At 39.4% G+C, this 22651-nt stretch overlaps 2 protein-coding genes across 4 annotated transcripts in view; one reads left to right on the forward strand and one right to left on the reverse strand.

Moving 5' to 3' along the window:
* Positions 1-3369, forward strand: part of LOC118421876 (protein wech-like) — an 11190-nt gene extending 7821 nt beyond the window's left edge. Inside the window, exons 10-12 of the mRNA XM_035829381.1 lie at positions 357-504; positions 1323-1436; positions 1660-3369. Of these exons, the coding sequence (XP_035685274.1) occupies positions 357-504; positions 1323-1436; positions 1660-1883 (486 nt within the window). The 3' untranslated portion in view covers positions 1884-3369. The remainder of the gene's footprint in view (positions 1-356; positions 505-1322; positions 1437-1659) is intronic.
* A 3020-nt stretch (positions 3370-6389) lies between these two features.
* Positions 6390-22651, reverse strand: part of LOC118420736 (ATP-binding cassette sub-family A member 2-like) — a 98873-nt gene continuing 82611 nt past the window's right edge. For all 3 annotated transcript variants that reach the window (XM_035827692.1, XM_035827691.1, XM_035827693.1), the window contains 18 exons: positions 22169-22292; positions 21359-21479; positions 20194-20429; positions 19667-19782; positions 19034-19181; positions 18376-18499; positions 17279-17411; positions 16734-16854; positions 15822-15896; positions 12839-12945; positions 12091-12232; positions 11324-11458; positions 10814-10917; positions 10320-10412; positions 9787-9889; positions 9199-9336; positions 8503-8694; positions 6390-7730 (listed from right to left, as the gene is read on the reverse strand). In XM_035827692.1, coding sequence (XP_035683585.1) covers positions 7698-7730; positions 8503-8694; positions 9199-9336; positions 9787-9889; positions 10320-10412; positions 10814-10917; positions 11324-11458; positions 12091-12232; positions 12839-12945; positions 15822-15896; positions 16734-16854; positions 17279-17411; positions 18376-18499; positions 19034-19181; positions 19667-19782; positions 20194-20429; positions 21359-21479; positions 22169-22292 — 2245 coding nt within the window. In that variant the 3' untranslated portion in view covers positions 6390-7697. The remainder of the gene's footprint in view (positions 7731-8502; positions 8695-9198; positions 9337-9786; positions 9890-10319; positions 10413-10813; positions 10918-11323; positions 11459-12090; positions 12233-12838; positions 12946-15821; positions 15897-16733; positions 16855-17278; positions 17412-18375; positions 18500-19033; positions 19182-19666; positions 19783-20193; positions 20430-21358; positions 21480-22168; positions 22293-22651) is intronic.

A 22651-nucleotide genomic window follows, 5' to 3' on the forward strand; every position in this document is an offset into this window, starting at 1 on the left:
GGTCAGACGATCAGTTTCTCTGAATCTGACTAATCTACCGCATTACAAAAGATGCTGAAAGTATACATTGCATGTACAATCATGTACTTATTTATAAATCTGTCTCTATAGGTTACATGCCAACCTTCATGTCTGAACTCCAATGGTTTCTAGCTCTTTTACAGCTACTAGTATGGAGTGACATGTCATATTAGAGCAAAGGCCGAATAGCTGATTTGTTGATTACTAGTTTTTGTAGACTGGGTCTACTTCGCACTGCGGCTAGGTGGTGTCGATGAAAACGCCGCCCCAAAGGTGATTGAGTCGAGATCCCCCTCATACCTTATTTTTTAACCTGATTGAACTATCAAGTTTAGAGGCATAGAAAATGTTGTCTTCTATGCTTTTATTACCAGTACATCGGCCGGCTGGACCGCTCCATAGAGTGCCCGCATCTGAAGAGCCCGAACGGCCTGGCTCTGACGTCAGACGGCGTCATCGTGGTCAGCGACTTCTGGAGCCCTGGTGAGACCGCCATTTTGTTGGTGACCTTTTATTGAAGGACATTACTAGTATCATCAATTTTAGTGATTGGTAATCTCTTCTTTGTCATCGTTGCTATTTCATCAACATTTCTTTGTTTGTTGGCAGGTCGTGTTGTTGGTAGTTCGATAGCAATGATCCAAAGGCCTAAAACACATTGCCAGCTATAAAGGGTTGAGAAAACAGCCTGTGTAGATAACTGTTAAGATTTTGGAGTAAGTGAATGTTGTAAAAGTTTCCTATATTTTGCGTCAAATCATTTTGCTTTAGATTATTTTCCTTCTTTTCTAAGTCGCTTTTATTTGACTTTTGATCATGTTTACTGTAAAAATTATGCGTATCCTAGCGTAAGCTGAGGTGGGAATTAATGCAGTTATACAGAAATGCTACACATACATTACCTTGAAGGAAATTCTTTTCTCCCAATAGCGTATACTGTAAATGCAGAAATGTTCGCGGTGGATTAATGTTCGCGTTTTTTGCGGTGACCACTTCACCACGAATTTAAAACCACCGCGAACATTTTTCTATTATGATATTAGATTGCAGTCTATGGTGTTACCGCGAACTTAAATCCGTCGCGAAAAGTCCTTTTTTCCGCTACCGCGAAATCAAATTCCCGCGAACTTACATACATTTAAAGTATAGCGTATCTAAATACTTTGAAACTTTATTCAGAAAACACCTTACAGCCAGAGACTGAATTCTGTATCTCGTATATAAAAAGCTTGACGTGATACACACATTAAAAATACCACCGTGGTTGTTCTTACATGTATTTCTGACTTGTTCACCTACAGGTGCTGTTCTGCTGAGTCACGACGGCAGGTACCTGGGACAGGTGGGGAACGTGCCGTCCTGTCGTCACCCCATCTCTGTAGCAGTCATTCCCTCTCCGGACCGCATCCTCATAGGTAAGGGTTGTGCGTGTGTGTCGCTCACTCTCACACTTTCTTTTTTTGCTCCTTCACTCTCTGTCATGTATGTGTGTGTGTGGCTCTCATGTTCTCTTTTGCTTTCCCCTTTCTTTCTGTGTGTGTTTGTTTGTGTGTGTGTGTGTGTTTGTGCGATTGATTGTTATATTGTCTATCTATCTAACGTTATCTCCCAATTTTCAAATACCCCCCCCCCCCACAGGTGATGTGACCGGCAGTAAGGGGCACCCGTCTCCCCTGCACCTGACGTTGTTCTCCGTCCAGGGGGACCCCCTGGCGGGGATAGAGACCATGACCCCCCACCCCCTGGTGCGCGGCCTGATCCTGACCCAGGGGGGACACGCCCTCTTCACGGACTGCGCTCTACACGTGGTCGTGCGCTTCGATTACCTCAAGATATTCGGTGAGGAGCGATATCTGCAATAAGTGAAAAACTTATGTTTGCGTTGACAACTCCGAAGAATATCACTGTTGTGATAATCCTACTGTGGCCAAATAAGTAGAAATTGGCGTTTTTTTAAGGAAATTTTATCACAAGTTCATTATGAACTTCCTCGAGTCTCACCATTTCACCGGGTGCCACAATACCGCCACATCAAAATATGTTATAGAGGCTACCTCAAGATTTTCGGAGAGGAACGGTATCTACAGTGAAGTGAAAAACTTATATGTCTGTGATGACAACTACGAAGAAGGTTTCTGTTATGATAGAGTATACCTGTGGCCATATAAGTAACAATAAGCTAAATCTTTTAAAGATTTCATTATGAGTTCATAATGAACTTTACACAATTCTATCGGGTGCCATGATACTGCACATTAAAAAAAAAGCTATGGAGACCTTCTCAAAATTGTCTTAAACACCTAAATATCTGAAGTGTTCATACTTCAGTACAACTGATGCTGATGTCTTTAAATCACTTGACATTCGTGTACCTTTTCTCACACGGCGTTTTTTGTGGCATTCGATGTATGATGATGATGTATGTATGATAATTTACGTTACGTCAATACCATCTGCAATGAAGTGTAAAACTGACAAACGCACAGTTCTTATGTCAGACTGTTCTCCAAAATCCCTAACAGACTCTATTGAAGACAAAAATATGACGAAATGGGACAGGAATGTATTTAGAGGAGGAGTTATCTACCGTAGTTTCATGGCTAAAAATGTGCCAAATGACGTTTTCGTTTACAACGAAGCTAGGGGTAATTTGTGCCGGTGTTCAAATCAACATGTAACATATCTAACATTCTATTACATATATAGCATGAATAACATTGTTCTAGAAAGAAGTATATTTTATAAAGCTATGCAAAGTACATTACAAACATTCTGAAATTTTAAACCTACATGTTTTAGAACCAATAGTATATGCTAACATAGATGAATATTTCCCCAATGCACCTAGAGATACAATTCATAGACTAGTCTATTAGTAGTCGTCAGAAATTTGTAATTTTTATGGTAAAATATCTTGATAGCATACATAATTGTTTTTAATGTAGCAAATCGTACATTATAGTGGAGAATTTATGACCACCTCACATCGTCAATTTAGATGTTACGATATGAATAAAGGAATGGATCCATTTTACTTTGTGGGAAATGTTAAAAAGTAAAAGATACTGTAACAGTTTTTAACTCTCAGTGACACTATATCGACATTTCAATGAAGTCCAATAGTACAGATTTTATCAAGAGGACATTCTATTCATTATTTGTCACTAGTATATCGTAGACATTCGGTTTTCAATGTTATATGTCACTATAATAAATCTTAAGCACAATATGTGTACATTGTACCTTGAAATATATTTTGTTAAGGTATTTGACATCTACATTTCTACAAGATTTCTGAGTACGTTAGAACGATTTCAATTAAAGTTTGTGAACATCCTGCTGCACCGATTCGATGGCGTGGACGTCTTTTCTTCAGTTCGTTTGTTTGTATTCATCATAACAGTCTTTTTTTGTTTTGTTGGTATTGCATAAAAGGCAAGCCATAACACAACAGGTTTGAATTGAAGAGATTTATTTGATCCACTGATCCAGGAATCGATGGACCCCTCTTTTCCATAAGCGTGGTGGGTTCTATAACCTGCTCGAAGTGTGGCACGCCAATTTAAAGTCCTATCCGTATTACAATCTGAAAGGTCTTCTAACTATATGTCACCGATTGGGAGTGTTCACTTTTTTTGAGCCGAATATACTGACAGGTGTATTCTCCTTTCAAAAGTCGGAACTACATTATACACATGCACGCACGCGGACACACACACGCGAGCACATACACAAGCACAAACACACAGTACATGTAACAACCAAACAATGATGAGACAAAATACGACGCCATTCATCTTACCCTTGCTTGAAATATTTATTCAAAGTTGGAAAACTCACCGCGGTGAAAACGTTTGTACATGATTCTGGAAAGGCAGAAAGTGCTGCAAGTGCATTTTTCATTGTCAAGAACGTTACACAGAAAGGTTTATATCCAAATTATCAAAGTTTACTACAGTCACAGTACACCCACAAATGGCAACATTTGGAATGGTTATTTCTGCATTGATGGGTAACGTTATAGATACAATGTAGCAAGGGTATAGCTGTGGCACAATAGTACAGTCACTTTCTTTTGACACAAATCCAGTAAGGTTTTCGGTTCTAATATAAGGTATCTGAAACCTTTCAAACAACACAAACAACATAAAGAGCCTCAGAAGCATACTATACTGATGTGGCTTTGTGAGATCGACAGTAAATAAGTACTCAAGCAAATTACTTCAACCTACACAGTGTCAACCCAAATGATAGAGGACGCTGGAAAGCTGCCATCAAGCCCCCTCATCTACGTGCAAGCACGTCTAACCCCCACAGGATGGGGAACAACAGACGTTAAACCGGAGAGTGAGTGAGTAAGTGAACACATCTAAAGAAAGACGCAAAACACATACATACCACAGGAACAATAGCTAGTATGTCAAGCTAACTGTGGATGTAAACATAAAGTCAACTCAGGTCAAAGTTAAGTCAACAAGTTTTTTGCCTAATGTTAACAACTAATAATGTTAAAAGTCAAATTTAGGCGTAAGCCACCAAAAACTCAAAGACCAGCTCCATTTAATAACAATACAATTACATAGCAGCAGTTAACAATACTGAAAAAAACGCATCTTCAAAATCTATGATAGGCTCTCCAAGCAAAGGGGAAAATTGGGATATTGGGATATCTATTTCTGACTTGCCAAACTGTCTTTATCTTCATTCAGTTTTAGTAAATGTCACATGAAACATTTACATACAATGTAAGTTAAGCCAAGGCATCATCCATGGATGAAAGAGTGTCTGGATGACCTCTGCACGGAGAATACTTCTAAAGGCAATGTCTACAAAAACAAAACACTTCTCACACAACTATGACATCGAAATACAAAAACTTCAAGGATAAAGATGTGAACAATTGTCTGAAAAGAAGCAATAACCCCGCTACAAAGCAATAGTTCTTGGGCATCTTCTATACAATGTATGCCTATCCACCATAATATAAGTAATCAATAAAATGATAATGATCTTATAGACACTTTCCATGGAATAGTAAAATCCTAAATAAACAAACTTAACTGTGCCTTACGCTTTACATACTTGTCAAGTACTTCCTATCATTTACAATGTCTCTAAAGTAATGTGCATATTGCGCTTCACAACTCAAACTATAGGTTGGGACTTGAACCCCAAACCTCTTGATCCTTAAGAAGAAAATTATATAGTTAACACTAGCCAACTGCGGGCTACTTCTAAGGGTTCTATACACGTTGCCTCATAGTTGTAGATACAATCTATAGGATTAGAGTTTATTGCAACAACAATCTACTCCCAGGAAACATGAACCTAAGCTACTAAAAAAGTGGCTTAATTCTAACAATTCAGCTTCCACTATATACAACAAACTATGGCACTAACTTGGACTGCCACCAAGTACCCTGAAACTCAGCTACACAAGCAAAACAAATATCATTTTAGTGCAACTAACAAACTAAAAGTTAGAATTGTTAAAGCACGATATGAACATATCTTTGCAACATTTCTGCAACTGCGAAGTGCACTTTGGGTAATCTGAATAGTGCATATATTTTTGATACAATGATTGTTAAGAGCATCTGCTAGATATTTTAGTTAACATAGTATATGTACTTCAACTAAGTCTCAATGCCAGGGCCTCAAACCCAGGACCTCTATGTTATCTTGCACTACAACTTACAACTACAACTTAGTATTCACTAATAAGTATGTGAACAAAGTCATATTAATACAATTGAGACTGTGTGTTCAAAGTTTCTATCAACTATTCTAAAGAATTGTCATCTAAGTTATGCAAATTCACTCAAATTAATGATCGAAAGCATTTTTATCACCCAAGAATGATAGAAAAAACGTACAATTGCATTCCTTCATATTAGACTGAATGTGAACTTTTATGCCTGCATTTAAATATATAAAAAACCACATATAAATGCATTTAGTTTTGCCGTAGGAAACAAATGGAGTGTACGTAATGGTTCTAGGTTTGTGGTCGATAGCACTATGGTCACAATGCTACCGTAATGGTAATACCAGTACCTTTACACCAGCTAGTGAAAAACCACCAGTAACTGGGCAAGGGTGCTATAGATTGACAGACAATAAAGCATACATCTGCAATCATGTACCGCACATACATGTAGCCCTAGAGAAGGGGGCAGGCGGACAAAACATAGAACAACTGTTACATCAAATTTTCCACACTGGCCTTGAACATAAAACTACCACAACATTAAATGCATTTACAGTATAGGCTAATGCATTTACAGTATAGGCTAATGCATTTGATAGTGTATAATAAATGGCACTGGAAACACTCACCCATACCATTTACAAGGAAGTATGGTAAGTATTACCCTCAACATACAAATTTCTTTGTAAACATTCAAACAGTTTTTTTTTCTCACTTTACATTTTGTTTCTTCTAGATTTAAAGAACGACTGATCTTTTTTTTTACAACACAAATTCTAATATGGCATTAGAGCACAAGAGCAGAAGTATCTTCTGCGCTGTTGATTGTCTTTGAAATTTGTACAATTTGTGAGTCAAAAGTAGTCTATTATACAAAAAACACCTGACGTCTGGTATATTTGGCCAGTACAGTCGTTTTAGACTGTATCATGTGTTGAATCTTGAGGAATGATTTCAATAAAAAAGGATTTCAAAAAAAGGGAATCTGAATTCTCTCTTTCCTGAAGAAAGTATGACACAATACACTACAAATGTAAGTCTTCTGTACATTTGAATACAACTCCTTTATGTCTATAATCTGTTCTATATTATATAAAGAAGACAAAAGTACATTAAAATGTTTTTCCCACTGTCACATCACAACCACCTTAAACTTAAAGCCTACAAATTAAGCAATACAATATTGACAATAAGATTCACTCTCACAATTTCCCATATCTGCAAACTCACATGTACACCATTTAGTACAAACATCTACCTCTACTTAGGCATGCAAGTTCATCTGTGTTGGTAAATAACATCATCAATAAGGACTGAACTTTACACAACCAACACTAAGAAGAATCGGGCCTTAGCCAAATTTTCAACTAACTCAATGGAATAGACCTGTATACTGATCCAAAATTCGGGACTGGATTTCTTTACAAGAGGAGTGAAGGAAGCAGTGTACATTTGATGACCATCTGACAGTGTGAGACAATAGATGGGGGGCGACACAGGTTACCTCGGCTAACCCGTTGCAACAGTTACGTGTCTCTAACGTCATGTCCAAAGGTACATGTATTGGGTGTTTCCAGTTTCTGAACAATTAAGGCTGCCAGAATCAGCAAAAAATATGGTCAATTTATGGGACATTTAACCCTCACCCAACGGGGAACAAAGGATGTTAAACCGGATAGTGAGTGAGTGAGTGAGTGAGTGAGTAAGTTCCAATTCTTCCATGTGTTGTTCATGAAAAGTCCAGTCTCTATTCATAATCTACCCCTACTATTGCTGTGGTACACAATTTCCCTGCAGGTCAACTACAGGAATTATGATTTGGCCACGGTTTTGTCAGAAGTCCTTCTCTTAGGTGGCACCTGCATGGCTAGTGGCTTGAGTTTCTCACACGTGTTGCTTATTACATTGTACAGTCTTCACAGTGGTGCAGTTGGGATGATGACTTTGTGATGTTTTTACAGTTGGGTCAACAGGTAGAGTCAATGAAGTCTAGACGAGCCTGAAACATTCAGAAAGGTTGATAAAAATTAACTAAACAGTAAAAGATACATACTATTTGGCAAATTTAAGAATTTATTCCCACGACAATGTACAATATTGCACATTTACAATGTATATTACCTCTGCCAGTAGGGCTAGCCCTCTGTATTACTAGCCACAGGGTAGTTGGGCAACCCTTGCTGTGCATACTGACCAGCAAAATAAAATGATAATAAATGAATACAAGAAACAATACTAGAATACAACAATCTCTCCATGGCAAGTGCACTTTCACACAGTCACACACATAGTATTACATGACATTGTACACACTCCACACACACACACACACACACACACACACACACGCACACGCACACACAGACACACACACACTTTCTCTCACACGCATACATGCACCCCTCCCCTCACCATGGACTGTTCCAGTTGGATAGACACAGCCTCCTCCTGGTCCAGAGTCTCCTCAGACAGAATGATAGGCTGCATCTCCGTCTCTCTCTCTCTCACACTCTCACACACACACACACACACACACACACACACACACACGGATGGGCTGCATCTCCGTCTCTCTCTCTCTCTCTCACACACACACACACACACACACACACACACACACACACACACACACACAAACACACACACACACACACACACAAACACACAGACACAAACACACACACACACACACATACACACACACATACACACACACGCACACACACACACACACACACACACAAACCATGCTGCCCCCCCCCTCCCCTCACCATGGACTGTTCCAGCTGGATGGACACAGCCTCCTCCTGGTCCAGAGTCTCCTCAGACAGAACGATGGGCTGCATCTCCGTCTCCGTGCGCCGGCGGAACAGCCGGAATCGCCGTGGCGACGGAGTGGTGCTCTCCGTGGGGACGGAGTCGTCGAAGATGTCGCTCTGCTTCTTGGCAAAGTTCACAAACACCTGGGAGAAGTAATATAGAACAATCAATTTTTTTTGTAGAAATGAAAATACAAAATCGAGTTTACTAACAATGTTATATGACTCCATTTACACTTATCTGTGTCATAGAGGTTCCTTTGCACTAACTTTCAAATTGTTAAAATTCACCAACACCTGAGAGAGGAGGGAAAAGTTTTCTGTAAAAACATGCCTCATTTGTACTAAGTGTAATCAAATAAACAGTCAGAAATTCACAGGAATTAGTGTATGTTCATTCAACATGACTGCAATTAATATGCATGTGGGATTGGCATAATATACATGTAGCTTCTGGTCATTTTCATCAAAGGTATATGTGCGATGTAGCAACATACACGTTAAGTTACCATTTGCTGACAGATTTGTCCTGTATTCACCAACTACATGTGTGCATGATGTTGAGGAGGTGTGTCAATAGAGGAAGGGCTAGAGCCCATACATTTTCCTGATACAATTGTTGTGCAATGAACTCTGACTTTGACTCACATTGTCGAGTGTTGTCTGACTGACGGAGTAGTCCTCTATCCTTAGTGTCTCCTGAACCTCCTCCATCTTGGAGAAGATGAAGGACAACGACAGGTCAGCTGACTTCAGCTCGTACTGAACCATGTTGTGGTGACGCTCCTGGAGAAACAAGAAAAATTCATGTTGTTAAAATTAAACAAGCACATGTCTCTCTAAAGAACTACATTATTTAGTCAAGTAAGTCAAGTCAATGTCTGTCTGAAGCACTACAACACTAACAGACAGATTGATTTTCAATGACAAACTCCAAGCAAATTGTTGAAGGAGGTTATATCATTATGTGTTATTGCCCTTTTCCTTATTGCCCTTGGCCTCTTTATCAAGGCCAGCAAGTAAAACGCATTTAACGACTTAGCCCTCAGGCAACATCTGCTTGTATGGAGACTGCGTGCATAGTGTAAAATATGACGTGGCGTTTATTTTCTAGATCAAAACAAAAGTCATAGTTTACATAATTAGCAATTTCCAGCAATGCCTACAGATGGAGTACAGAAGATCTAAATAACCAGTGGATGGTGAACAAGTCTAGTCTTTAAAACCAAACCCCACCTTCATGACAGCCTCTGGGAATGTGCGGTTGAAGAACCTGACGACTTGCTTCACCTCGGCTCCAGGTTTCACCCGGACCGTGATCATATAGCCATCTCCAAACCTGCAGGATGGAGACAAGACAAGATTTGCTTGTTTATTTCAGTTTTTTTTCTCTCTCTCTCTCTCTCTCTATCTGGTTTAAACGTCCGTTGTTCCCGGTCTTGTGAGGGTTGGACGTTTCAGGATGCTGTTCAGGTCTGATTGCTGACCTCCAGGAGATCCGGCAAAAGCAACATCTCAACTTAAGGGTTTGAAGCAGGGGTCACGGCCAGAATATTGACACCAACTTTGTTTGTTACAGCCTTCGGAGCCTGGCTGGGTTTCTTGGGTCTTCTAGAATTACTTCTCCTTGGGTCAATGTTACCAGTCACTAATGTAGCTTGCAAAAATGCCTCAGTGAAATACGTCTGGTAGGGAGTCAGAATTAAGTTTTTACAACTAAATATTTATTTGAATAATCAATGTTAGTAGTAAGAAGAGATATCTAGTACCTGTTCTTGAGGTGCTGGATGCTGCCCAGACACTTGAACCTGCCGTTAACCATGATGGCCAGCCGGGTGCACAGGGCCTCACACTCCTCCATACTGAGGAAGAAAAAACATAATTATGCATCTAAGCATTCAGCCATAGTGAGAAACTTTAAGGACAGAAGTTAACTCTATCTAAGAGTGAAATGGGCAAATACTAGTACTCTGTAACAGCACACTGAGACCCCCTTTTTCCAAACTGGGGACAGACTGTAAACTTGGGAGCTAAGAGGGACTAGCTAGGTACCAGATACCTTTTGTATAGGAACTCAGTCAGTGGACCTTAAGCTTAATATATAGTATGTGAGATTAGAACCATAGAATGCCCAGTCTGAATGATGTTCACAGAGGACCTTACCTACATGTTGTGCACCTTAACTGTTGATGTGATGAAGTTTAAGTTAAATCTAAACTTGAAAGGTGTGCCTCAGAATTCCTGTGTGTGTCTCAGACCTTACCTGTGTGATGTGAGGATCACAGACCGTCCTGTCTGGATGATGGACTTGATGAGGTCCCACAGGAAGCGTCGGGCTGCCGGGTCCATCCCCGTGGTCGGTTCATCCTGAAAAAATTACAAGAGTACATGTATGTATTATAATAAACTTTCAGAATTCCCATTCATATTGAGTGGCATTTCCTTTGGCATAGCTACATGTATAGGATGGATAGGCTAGCAGACAGAAAATCACAATTTTCAGGTGTAAAAATGGGTGTACCTGACTATGGGAAAGTTAAAGCTAGTAAAAGGACAGTGTTGTGCTTCATATGTTGGAGAACAACCAACTGCTTCTTCTGATTTAGCCTCAAAAGTTAATTTTAGAGTTGTGACATATTTTCTCTATTAGCATATTCCCTAACAAGTTTCAACGATCAATATCAGCAATCAGCCAACCCCAACAAGCTAAGCCAAATTTTGATGATCAAAAAGTTTAGAAATATTAAGTTTGCTCAAAAGAGGACCGACTTACGAGGAAGATGAGAGGAGGGAAGCCGATGAGGGCGATGGCGGTGGACAGTTTGCGCTTGTTTCCCCCGCTGAGCGTTCCCGCTGGTTTGTCTGCATACGGCATCAGGGCCAGTTTTCTCAGGGCCCAGTTCACAACCTGGTTGGGTAGAAAATATGGTTGTCATCATTAAATCAATCCTCATTCAGCAAGCTCAGAATGCTCTACGTAATGTACTGCAGTAAAACTGAGTGTTCCTGCTGGTTTGTCTGCATACGGCCAGTTTTCTCAAGGCCCAGTTCACAACCTGGCACAGCAGAAAACATGGTCATTGTTAGAGGTGGGTACCGGTATAGAAAATTCAGGGACACTACGGTCCAGGCCTATATGGGAAAGGTCACAAACTATACAATAAAACAGGAAGGCATAACAACTCTCCTTGCCAATATTACTACTCTCAGACTGACTTACTGTGAGAGTCCTGTTAAAGAATTACCTTCTTATAAAATCACCTTTGCAAAAGTATTCTGTCAAGTTGGGCAAGCATGACTGATGATCAAAGTGTTCTAGAGATAATCAGTTCCTTTCATATGTTATCACAGTTCCAATGTTGATATTGATAGAATGTTTGTATAACTGTTACACTACCTGTGGGATACCCCGTAGCCGTGCGTACATGTTTGTTTGTTTGTTTGTTTGTTTGTTTACATACCTGATCAGTTTCAGACCATGGGATACCTCGTAGCCGTGCGTACATGTTTGTTCGTTTGTTTGTTTGTTTGTTTACATACCTGATCAGTTTCAGACCATGGGATACCCCGTAGCCGTGCGTACATGGTCAGGTGGCCGCGAGCCGTGAGTTCGTCAAGCAGAGCGTCGAACTGCGGGCAGTATCCTATGCTCTGGTGAACTTTGATGATGTCTTTTAGGATACTGTGGAAAAAAGGCAAGGCAGATCTTAGTAGAGCTACTTAAGAATGGGACTAAATGTGAGGCTATTCTTGAATGTCATCTTTCCTATTTTCTGCTGGCAGTATCCTATGCTCTGTTGAATTTTGATGTCTTTTAGGATACTGCGGAAAAAAAGGCGAGGTACATTGTAGATGTAAGTAGACCTTCTTACGAATGGGACTAAGGTGCGCCATGTCAGACATTTTGAAATAGTCTAGTAAATCATTAAGTTTAGACATCATGAAAACAGAAGGCAGAGAGAAAAACTGCCATCTGACTCTGTTTGCTCACTGAAACTGACTGTGTATACCACAGTACAGACTTTCCCCTTAGAGACAGAGTTTGTTAACATTATGCAGAATACCAATTACTGAAAGGGAAACATATTTAATGTAACATAGTATAATGTAACATAGGATTTTACCATGGTCAATATTGATCAAAGGAGGGCATAAAGTAGTATTACATGCAGATTGCCTGAATTCTGTCGATGAAGGTCCCAAAATTCTGCAGAATTCTGTATGACCTTCGAAAAATCTCAGAATTCTTATCATTTAAATGTCTTTAAGAAATCTGTACACAATTTACCTGTGTCCGTTGAGGAAGGCCTCTCCGCCAGTCACAGCGATCTCTCCTGTCAGCATCTTGAAGGTGGTGGTTTTACCTGCACCGTTCACTCCCAGTAGTCCAAAGCACTGGGGAGGGGAGGGAGATGGACAACAGTAAGAACAAAAAAATGTAGACATACATTACTGTACACGTATGCCTGTCACCTCATCTTTTAAAGGCTTCCAAGACATCAAAATTCTGCATAGTGAGAATGCAGAATATTTCGGCTACAACATCATTCTACACATTGAAAACTTATTTTGAGGCAACTCAAAATTTTAGCCATATTCTGAATGAAAACCTTTCCGATTTAAATAGTATATTATTGCAAAATCAAGTTTTTGTCCCTTGGTATGAAATTTGCATCAGCTTTACCAAAATGTGTAAAACAATTTCCGACGTTGAAATACTCAAGACTATTCTGAGAAACTACAACAATTATTTGAACAGGGACAGGGGGCGCCACTATCTCAGACCTGTGTATGACTGTGTCTTGTCACACTACAAAAAATGAATTTTCTTATCTTTCTTGTTTTTTCTTGAACAAAGAAAACTAATCTTTCAGCAAGAATATTATTCTGTATTCAAGAATCCCTGTTTTGAGAAAATTCAAGAAACCCATATTTTTCTTGTGCTAAGAATCTTTTTCTTGTCGCTAATGGACCAAAACTTCTAGAATAGTTTTCTTGTGGTCAGAATCTATTTCTAACACATGCATGCTGAAGAATGAATTTCTTACATCAAGAATGAATTCTTAATCTTGCATGAAGATTGAGGTTCTTGTATGAGGAATTACTCTCTGTCTCCAAGAGTGAATTTCTTATATGTAGTACGAGAATCGCTTTCTTGCATGAAGATTGAGCTTTTTTGTGCCTGCAATGCCATTCTGTCTTTAAGACTAAATTTCTTGCAACTACAAACCTAGAATCAGTTTCTTACACTAAGATTAACATTCTTATATAAAGAGTACAAACAACTCAATGTTGACATTTATGTCAATACATGATGGCAATCATATTTATCATCATCAATATGATTCATACAAGTTTTCTGGTGTTTTCCTCGATTACTCATTCCTTACCAAAGATTGCAAAAATCAACCATTTTGTAACTACGCTTGCTTATTGACATTTTTTCCTGATACAGTACCGTGCAGCCAACTATAACTAATTGTCCTTATCTGAAACCATTAGAGCTACAATGTTGCTGTTGCTGTAGTTATAATGAAGACTTCTCCTTGTTAAGGGCTTTTCCAAAGTTGAGATGGGAACATCCTCCTTGTACCAGTAGGTTTCTGAGCCTAGAACAACACACAAAGACCATGAATGATCATCAATTCTTATATCGCCCCCCTCCCCCTCAGTAAAGGCCAACATCTCTATACATTTCCTTCCTTACAAATATTATAGTCAATTCTTTGTATTTTGCAGAATTTCATGCACTTTACTTACATATTCTGTAATAACTGTTTGGTTTTATGATTAACATCTACAGAAATAGTAGCTTTGGAAATCATATTCCAAGTAAGATGGCTAACATACCTGCATGGGGGAGGGGGGCATCCGGCTTGGCCTTGGCTTCGGTAGCATTTTGAAACTCTAAAAAAGCTAGCCACGTTGTATGCAAGGTCCCACATGATGCAGAAAATCGTCTTTACGAAACACATCATATTTGTTCCCTGTTAATGTAAGAACTAAAGGACATTTGAGGCAAAAAAACTACAGAGCTGGAGCACTGTGACTTGCAACTGTGACTCCCAGTTCAAAATCGCAGCAAAGGATGATGGGAGTAATTTCCCATGATCCTTAGCAAAATGAAGAATCTTACTGCAAGAAAATATTTCTTAACTCTCGTATTGGGAAAACAAAAGAAAATCAATGCTAGCTCAAAATTATTTTTCATATCTTGATGCTCCAATTGTTTAAACGTAGTTGTCAAGAATATAAGGAGAAAATTATACTTTTATTGTTTTCATTAAATATTATTAAGAAAAACGAGAATCATCTTTCTTAAATTTTCTTGATAAGAAACATAATTATAACATTCAAGAATATTCTGCTAGTCATAGCTTGTTTCATAATTTCTTGTTTTCTTATTAGTATTCAGTCAAGTGAGTTCTGAAAAACTATGATAATATCTCCTTACATATCATCAAGAAAAGCAAGAAACGTCTTTTCTTAAACTTTATGGATAAAGATAACATTCAAGAACATTTAAGAATTTCATGCTAGTTATAAGTTGTTTTGCAATTTCTTGATTGTCTTTTTTTTCTTTTTTTTTGTTGAACAGTATTTGCTCAAGAAACTGATTAAAAAACTATTGCATTTTCTTAAGTTATAACATGAAAACCAAGAATTACGTTTCTCGGACATTCTACATTGAGACAACAAGAAAGTTCAAGAATCTTATTCTGGTAAAATCAAATCCTAAAGAAAAAACTGGTATATGGCAAGAATAATAATCTTCAGGATAGATTCTGCAATATTTCCCATTTGAACAAACAAGAAGCAAATCTTGTGTAAAGACTGGAAAAGAAAGTTCTACTTTAATTTCTTGAACATTCTTGCTCAGTGATCATTATATCAGAAATATTTTCTTCAGTTAAGAAAAAACAAGAATAAAAATCTTTGTGTAGGAATTAGCATACAAAGGTTTTACATGAGGTTTCTTGCTTTTCTCAACCTTTCTTTATACAAGAAACTTTTTCTCTCCGTAAGAAAAAACAAGAAAACAAGAAAAATAAGAAAAAAGATTTTTTGTAGTGCACGTGACAATGTCTATCAACCGTCACGTGATGAAGAAACTCCAATTGGGATCTACGGGTTGACAAAGAGACAGAGTTTGTCTCGAAAGCTTCCCCAAGCTAATTGAACTTTAGTTGACATTGTTTATGTTGTTTAAATCCTTGTCAAAAGTAAAACAATTATTTGAAATGTACGTTAATGCAGACAGGCACACCCACCTCCCCACATGGCACTGCCACACACAGCCTGTCCACAGCTGGAGTCTGCCCGTTCCTCTTACTGGTCTTGTACACCTGGGAAATAACATATTATGTCATAAGTTAGAGTTTGCTTTTGTTAAGGATTTCACAATGTAGAAAAGGGACTTTATTGTAACCTTTAAATTAGTCTTAATGATCACTTGACATAGAATATTTTTTCAGCACTACATTATAGCGTGTAGTCCAGTGGTAGGTGGACCAAAAATTTTTGAGTTTGAATCTCTGCTGTGTTGATCACTTGACAGGCTACTGTGGTCCAATATACAATGTACATTTAAAATTAGAGCTAGGGCAATTACGCTGACACAATGAACCTGTAAATACTGTTTATCATGACAGTCATACCTGTGACGCAAAAACATTCGATACGGGTGTTCCGGACCAGGCCGTACGCTTCCGTATCGCACAGGTTCGAAAGGCGTATCACACAGGCTCCATTCAAATAAATTGAACTGTTTCGATCCGAATACGGCTTGGTTGATAATTCGAATTCCTGATTCGGACGTTGGAACATTGCTGTTGCAACATGTTTTGTTCGAGGGCACCAAATTTGTTCAACTTCTGGCACATTTTGCATCAAAGCATGGGTTTTTTCAGGTGGGTATGACAGCCCTCCCGCGGGTCGGGCTGATACCTTGGGTGATACGGAATACACCGTGTTGTATTCTATATATATAGCATCTGTCTTCTCTGTCATGACTGGACCAGGTGGAAGAATTGCTCATCTGTTCATAGAGTTTATTTGAACTAAACTGGACCAAGGTCACTTTCTTCCACCTTACCGATGCAGGCAACAGTAACAGACAAGATGAGCACCACACATTATGACATTCACATTAAGTACAACAGGTGTCTCAAAGCCATGCCTACCTTAGTGAGGTTGGCCAGCTTCATGAGATCTTTGTCCGCGTCGCCCCTCAGGATTCGCTGGCGCTCGTTGGCCACATCGATGTCCTCATCCTCAATCGGTTCATCAGAGACAGCAATGTACCTGTAGGGCAATGGTAGGTATAAATATCAATTTGGTATGATTAGACAAAAAATAAAGGGAGTCACAAGAGCACCCTTTTGTTCCTTTTAAGACAATACAGTACCTCAGTCTAGAGAAGAATCATTTAGCTTTTAACAAATATATCAGCAACTGAGATTTAAGCAACACTTTGACTGGACTACATGTTAAGACACAAAAATGACCTTTAAATGCAGTTTTATAACAAATCTTTCTTCATCCTTTTAGTCATAATATTCAAGTTTTCTGAATTATAGCAACAGGATAAGCCAAATTTCTATTTAAAAAAAAATCAGTCTCAACTCTAATGATTAAAATCTTGTCTTGTCATGGAAGAATGCAATGTTGCCTGCTGCCATGGCAAAATGACAATATTTCTACAAAAAACACTTTCCCTCAAACTCACTTTGGTTTGAAGAAGAACTTGTATTCACAGAGGATGGTGATGAAGAAGAACACCAGGCCTTCTGCTGCCATGGCAACGAGACTGCGGGTCACCAGCTCCCAGTCAAAGGGCGACTTCACCTTGTCCTCCTGACCTACAGGATCAAGGGCAAACAGTTGTGAGAGACCATCTTTTTTCTACTGAGGATAATCTGAGTAGTTACATAAAACTGTTGTGAGAGACCAGCTTTTTACTGTTCATAAAACTGCTGTGATGAGAGACCATTTTTTTACTAAAGGACAACCAAAAATTGCTGTCACAGTCACTTTTTTACCAAAGGGCATTGTTATACTGGCTGTAACAAAAATGTATATAGAATCTGATACAGAAGCTGTGGAGTTGAATATACCAGCTGTTCAGATACAGATACAGAAGATGGACAGGCATACATAATGTTGTAATGTCAAAGGGTGGTTATGCTGGTTAAGCAGATACAGAAGCTGGTGTTTTTTTATTTATTTACTTAAAGTTGACCGCAAAACAAGGCTGTTGGAGCCACTTAGACGTTTTGGGTTACAATACTGTATAATGAAGAAAGATGTGTGTTAACCCTTGACTTAAACAGTTGTAGATTGTATCCCATGGGAAAGCAGGTCCGTGGAAGCTCATTCCATAGCGAAGTTGTTCTTGGAAAAAAGCTCTGAGCGTGGAACTTTCTCCTAGAAGGAGGATTGTGGAGGAAAAAAGGATGATTTGCTTCCATGGAAGTGGCTAAACGGGTTCTTGCAGTGAAGGTTCGTATTGGAGGCACAGATGAGTGAAGTTCTGCCGAGCATTTACCATGGAAGAAGCGATAGAATAGTGCTAGGCTAGCTACATCACGCCTTTGAGACAATGGTTGTAATACATGTACATGTAACTCCGAAGGCCATTTATACAAGCAATGCAGATACAGAAACAGAACAAGATAACTTAAAAAAGATGTGCCGATCTTGAGGTAGTACTCGTTGAAGTACTTGTTGTAAGCCAAGAAGGGAGGGAGGGAGGAAGAAAGGGAGAGAGAGAGGGAGGAGTTACAAATACTGAATACAGAATCTGATACAGAACATAAGACGTACCAATCTTGAGGTAGTACTCGTTGAAGTACTCGTTGTAAGCCAGGTCCATCAGGCCCCGCCCCAGGCAGTAGTTAGGGAACAGCAGAAACGCCTTCCTCATGTACTCGTTTATGGCATGCAGGTCCTGGGGTAAATAATAAAAAATAACATCAGAACAATGTTTACTAGTAACACACACTGCACATGCATGATATATATGATCCATAGTCTTTTCTCATATATTCATTGATGGCATGCAAATCCTGAGGCAGAAATGTGTAAAAAAAAATACAGTCAGAAAAAATGTTGATCTTAGTAGCTGTAAAACCATTATCATACATTGTTCATCTATTGTTATGTATTGTTATGACAAAATGTAATATGCTTCTACAATGTTGACTTAAATGACACTTCATCTTTCTCCTTTTCATCCTGTCAGACGATCTACAATTATAATTGATAGTCTATTGGATCATGAAAATAAAGCCTTAGAGCAACTGGTTCATTCCTTTTTTAAAACACACTCTCATAGGGAGTGAAATAGACTTAATTATAAGCCCATTGTTTCCATTTTGGCCTCTTGCTAATTTAATTACTTTACAATACAGTATTCAAAAAACAAAGAAATCTACTGGTGTGGCTATAAGTCACAGGTTGCAGGGTGGCTTGTCCATCTCACCTTGTCGTACTGGAAGAGCTGGAACATGAAGGTTGCCACGGTAGCGGTGATGCCAATGAACAAGTTGATGACGATGAGGAACACGTAGGCGTGGCTCGGCACGTTGAACCAGAACGACACTGGGTACATCATGGGGGTGATGGACCAGCTGTGGAGACACAGATAACTGTCAGCGTGTTTTATTGATAGTGTAAGGTTACATATCTGTTAAATACATCATAATGAAGAACACGTAGGCGTGGCTCGGCACGTTGAACCAGAACGACACAGGGTACATCATAGGGGTGATCGACCAGCTGTGGAGACACAGGTAACATATCATAATGAGGAACACTATCAGTGTGTTTGAGTACCTCTAAGTTACAAAGAAATTTATTATAGGTAGTAAGTATTTTGCACAGTAATAGAGACAATTCTTTATTCTTATATTTCAACTAGTTGTCTGGAGAAGAAACTTGATGGAACACACACCTCACTCTTATGTATTAAGCACAAAACATCTGTTGGAAACAACACTTATCCATTTATGGTGCTCTCCCACGGGTGTCTCACAGACTCCGACAGAGATGGGTACAGTTTGCTGGTCACTACCTGAGGTCATTTCCTTGCTCCTTCTGTGGAGGCTGTACTTACCCATACATGAGGAAGAGTGCCACCACAGCAGGGAAGTTTGTGCTCGAGGTGTACGCCGGCAGGTCGAAGATTGTGAGGATGATCACACAGCAGGTGGCTGGGAGGAGGTAGTTCAACTGGAGGAGAGGAAGACATTGTCTTAAAAATTATTTCATTTATTTACAGTTGAAGGCTTGAGGATGATATGACCTGCATGAGAGCTTGGACCAAGGCTGATATGGAAGACACCGTGTTGTATTTTGTTTATGTCATACCAAGCAAAATTTGGTCCTTAAACAAAAAAATTTTGACCCTGGCCTGCTGCACTCATTAAGCACATTGAAATTTCTTTGATGGAAGCCCATGTGATACAAGATAGACCCCATGTGATAACAAAAGTTGTAACCATGTCTGAAACACCTTTAGCACCACCCGCAGGTATGACAAAGTAATCTCATATCAACATGACAAAACTGATCAGAAATACTTTGTGAACTTGAAAGCATGAATTAGAATCAAAACTGGAATGCTTTGTGAACTCATCTCACCATATCCCAGGCGTAGTTGGAGACCCAGTAGATGACAGGGTTAACTCCGCTGACGAACTGCAGGTGCTTAGCCTTGATTGACCTCTCGAAGACGAGAAACACGACGAAACTGGCGGGCACGAAGGACATGGCGACGATGATGAAGATGGCGATGACCACGTCGGTGCCCTGCAGGATGTACTCCGAGGTCAGCCGCGTGCTCGTCTCGTTCATCGGGTGGTTGATCACGGTGATACCTGTAAGATGAAATTAAAAAATAAATTTAGAAAGTAAAATGATTTTCTGTGCTCACTGAAGGGCTCTAGCCAGCTCGACATTTTTTTCCGTCAGCCAATTCCCATTGTCGCGAAAACACTATTCCAGGAGTTAGAGAGACTGAACTGAGACCTTGAAAAACGGGTTTTAATGAGATTATCGTATGCAAAAGGGCACCGACACACATTGTCAACAATCATAACTGTTACAATAGCAAAACAAACAGTGTGTGGCTTTTACGGCCGTGGACGGCGTCCCCAAGCAGCCTGTAGCTTCCACCAAGGAGCTTTTATCAGATTTTTGTCCGTCAAAGTTGACGGATTGATTTAAAAATGTTTCCGTCATACGCAGCAAATTTCCGTCAATTGACGGAAAAACGGACGCTGGCTAGAGCCCTGGCTCACTGATTGATGTGCACATGTTGTACATCATCATCATCACCATTATCGGTCGGCGTGCTTACACACGACAGGGTTATACCGCCCCTTACGGGGTGACATACCCTTTGTGATGTATGTACATGTTGAAGTATGTACTGTTGTTTCTGATAGAAATTTTCTGAACACTACATGTATAACCTCCTTAATCTCCTATGAAAGTCCTTAACTTGTAAAGACATTACATCAAGATTGCGGCACGTTTGTTGTTGCAACCATCAGCCAAAGAGTTTCACACCCAGCAAAAGATTTGAAGACGTAACTATGTTTGACGTCTTACACAGTATGAAGTAAACTTCCACACTGCTAAATGATTGCACTGAGATACTGTGCAACTGTCTCCTTCCTTCTACAATAATTATTCTTCAAATATTGTATGGAGACAGTCCTCTCTTTTCCAGAATATTTTATGCTACTGAGAAGAAAATGCGATCAGGTTTGTGAGTGTGTTGTGAGTGCGCTGCATAACTTACCATAGGCTGCAGGGTTGCCGAGGTCCTGTTCAGACTTGGGGATATTTGCCCTGAGGATGGCATTGTTCAGGGTGTTGAGGTAGGTGGGCATGCTGTGGTAGCCCTTGTGGTTGTACCAGGCCTGAAGGAGAAATAGGGAGAGGAGTTCAGTAACACATCACAGCTTCATCATCAATAGTACTGCAGAAACAGTAGCTAGACTATTACAGGTAGGTGGGCATGCTGTGGTGGTTGTACCAAGCCTGAAGGAGAAACGGACATGGGTTCAGTAAAAAAATCACAGCTTCAACATCAACAGTACAGTTACTATAGAATTACAGGTACAGGTACATTTTGTAGGTGGGCATGCTGTGGTAACCTTTGTGGTTGTACCATGCCTGGAGGAAAAAAGAATAGATAATTGATACATAATAGTTTCAACAGTACAGTAACTATAGACTAGTACAGGTAGGTGGGCATGCTGTGGTAGCCCTTGTGGTTGTACCAGGCCTAAAGAAGGAAGTGGCAAAAATCAACATGTCAGTAAAGTTAACTATAAAGATTTTTACGGTGCATTAATTTTGTACTTTGAAGCCGCAAGAGTGGTATATCATATTCAGTTGATCCAAAAGCTAGACTCAAGTTTCTGTTGGTCTTATTTGATTTGGGGCTACATGACATTGTTTGCTTTTTGACAGAAATTTATACAACATATACACACAACCAAAGTTCATAGCTTGGGAAGCTTTTAAGACACACTCTGTTTCTTGTCAACATGGTAGATCTCATCTAGACGACATTGTTTGTTTAGTAAAAAGGGGGTGTTCCTACCTTTGCCACATGTCTGACGGCGAGTTTCCTGAGTCCTGAGTAAGAACTCTGCGCGGAGTCGTGGATGTTGTTGAGGGAAGTCGGCACGTACTCTCGGACATTCCCAAAGGACAGGGCGCCATACCTGGAAAACAGTGTTGATTAATGTTACTCACATGGAGGTACAGTTACTGTAATACATTGTAGTTACTGTATTTTTAACATTGTAAGTTGCATATAAACTAAAGAAGCTGTTATGATGTGGGCCACACCAATTTATTTCATTGGTTCTCTAGCTGGCAGTCAAGATGATAAAAGAAGGCTGGGAGGAAAACATCTTACGACATGTTAATGTATTATCTACTATCTGACACTGTATCTTTAAAAAGGTACAGTTCTCAGACCCTGTCTTCAAGGTATTGTTTTATTTTACCATTATCTGTTTTAATGTGAGAGCCAACAAATAAACTTGGTGTACTTAAAATCATGACTTTATAAATTGAC

The sequence above is a fragment of the Branchiostoma floridae genome, chromosome 8 (genome assembly GCF_000003815.2).
Source record: "Branchiostoma floridae strain S238N-H82 chromosome 8, Bfl_VNyyK, whole genome shotgun sequence".
NCBI lineage: Eukaryota > Metazoa > Chordata > Leptocardii > Amphioxiformes > Branchiostomatidae > Branchiostoma > Branchiostoma floridae.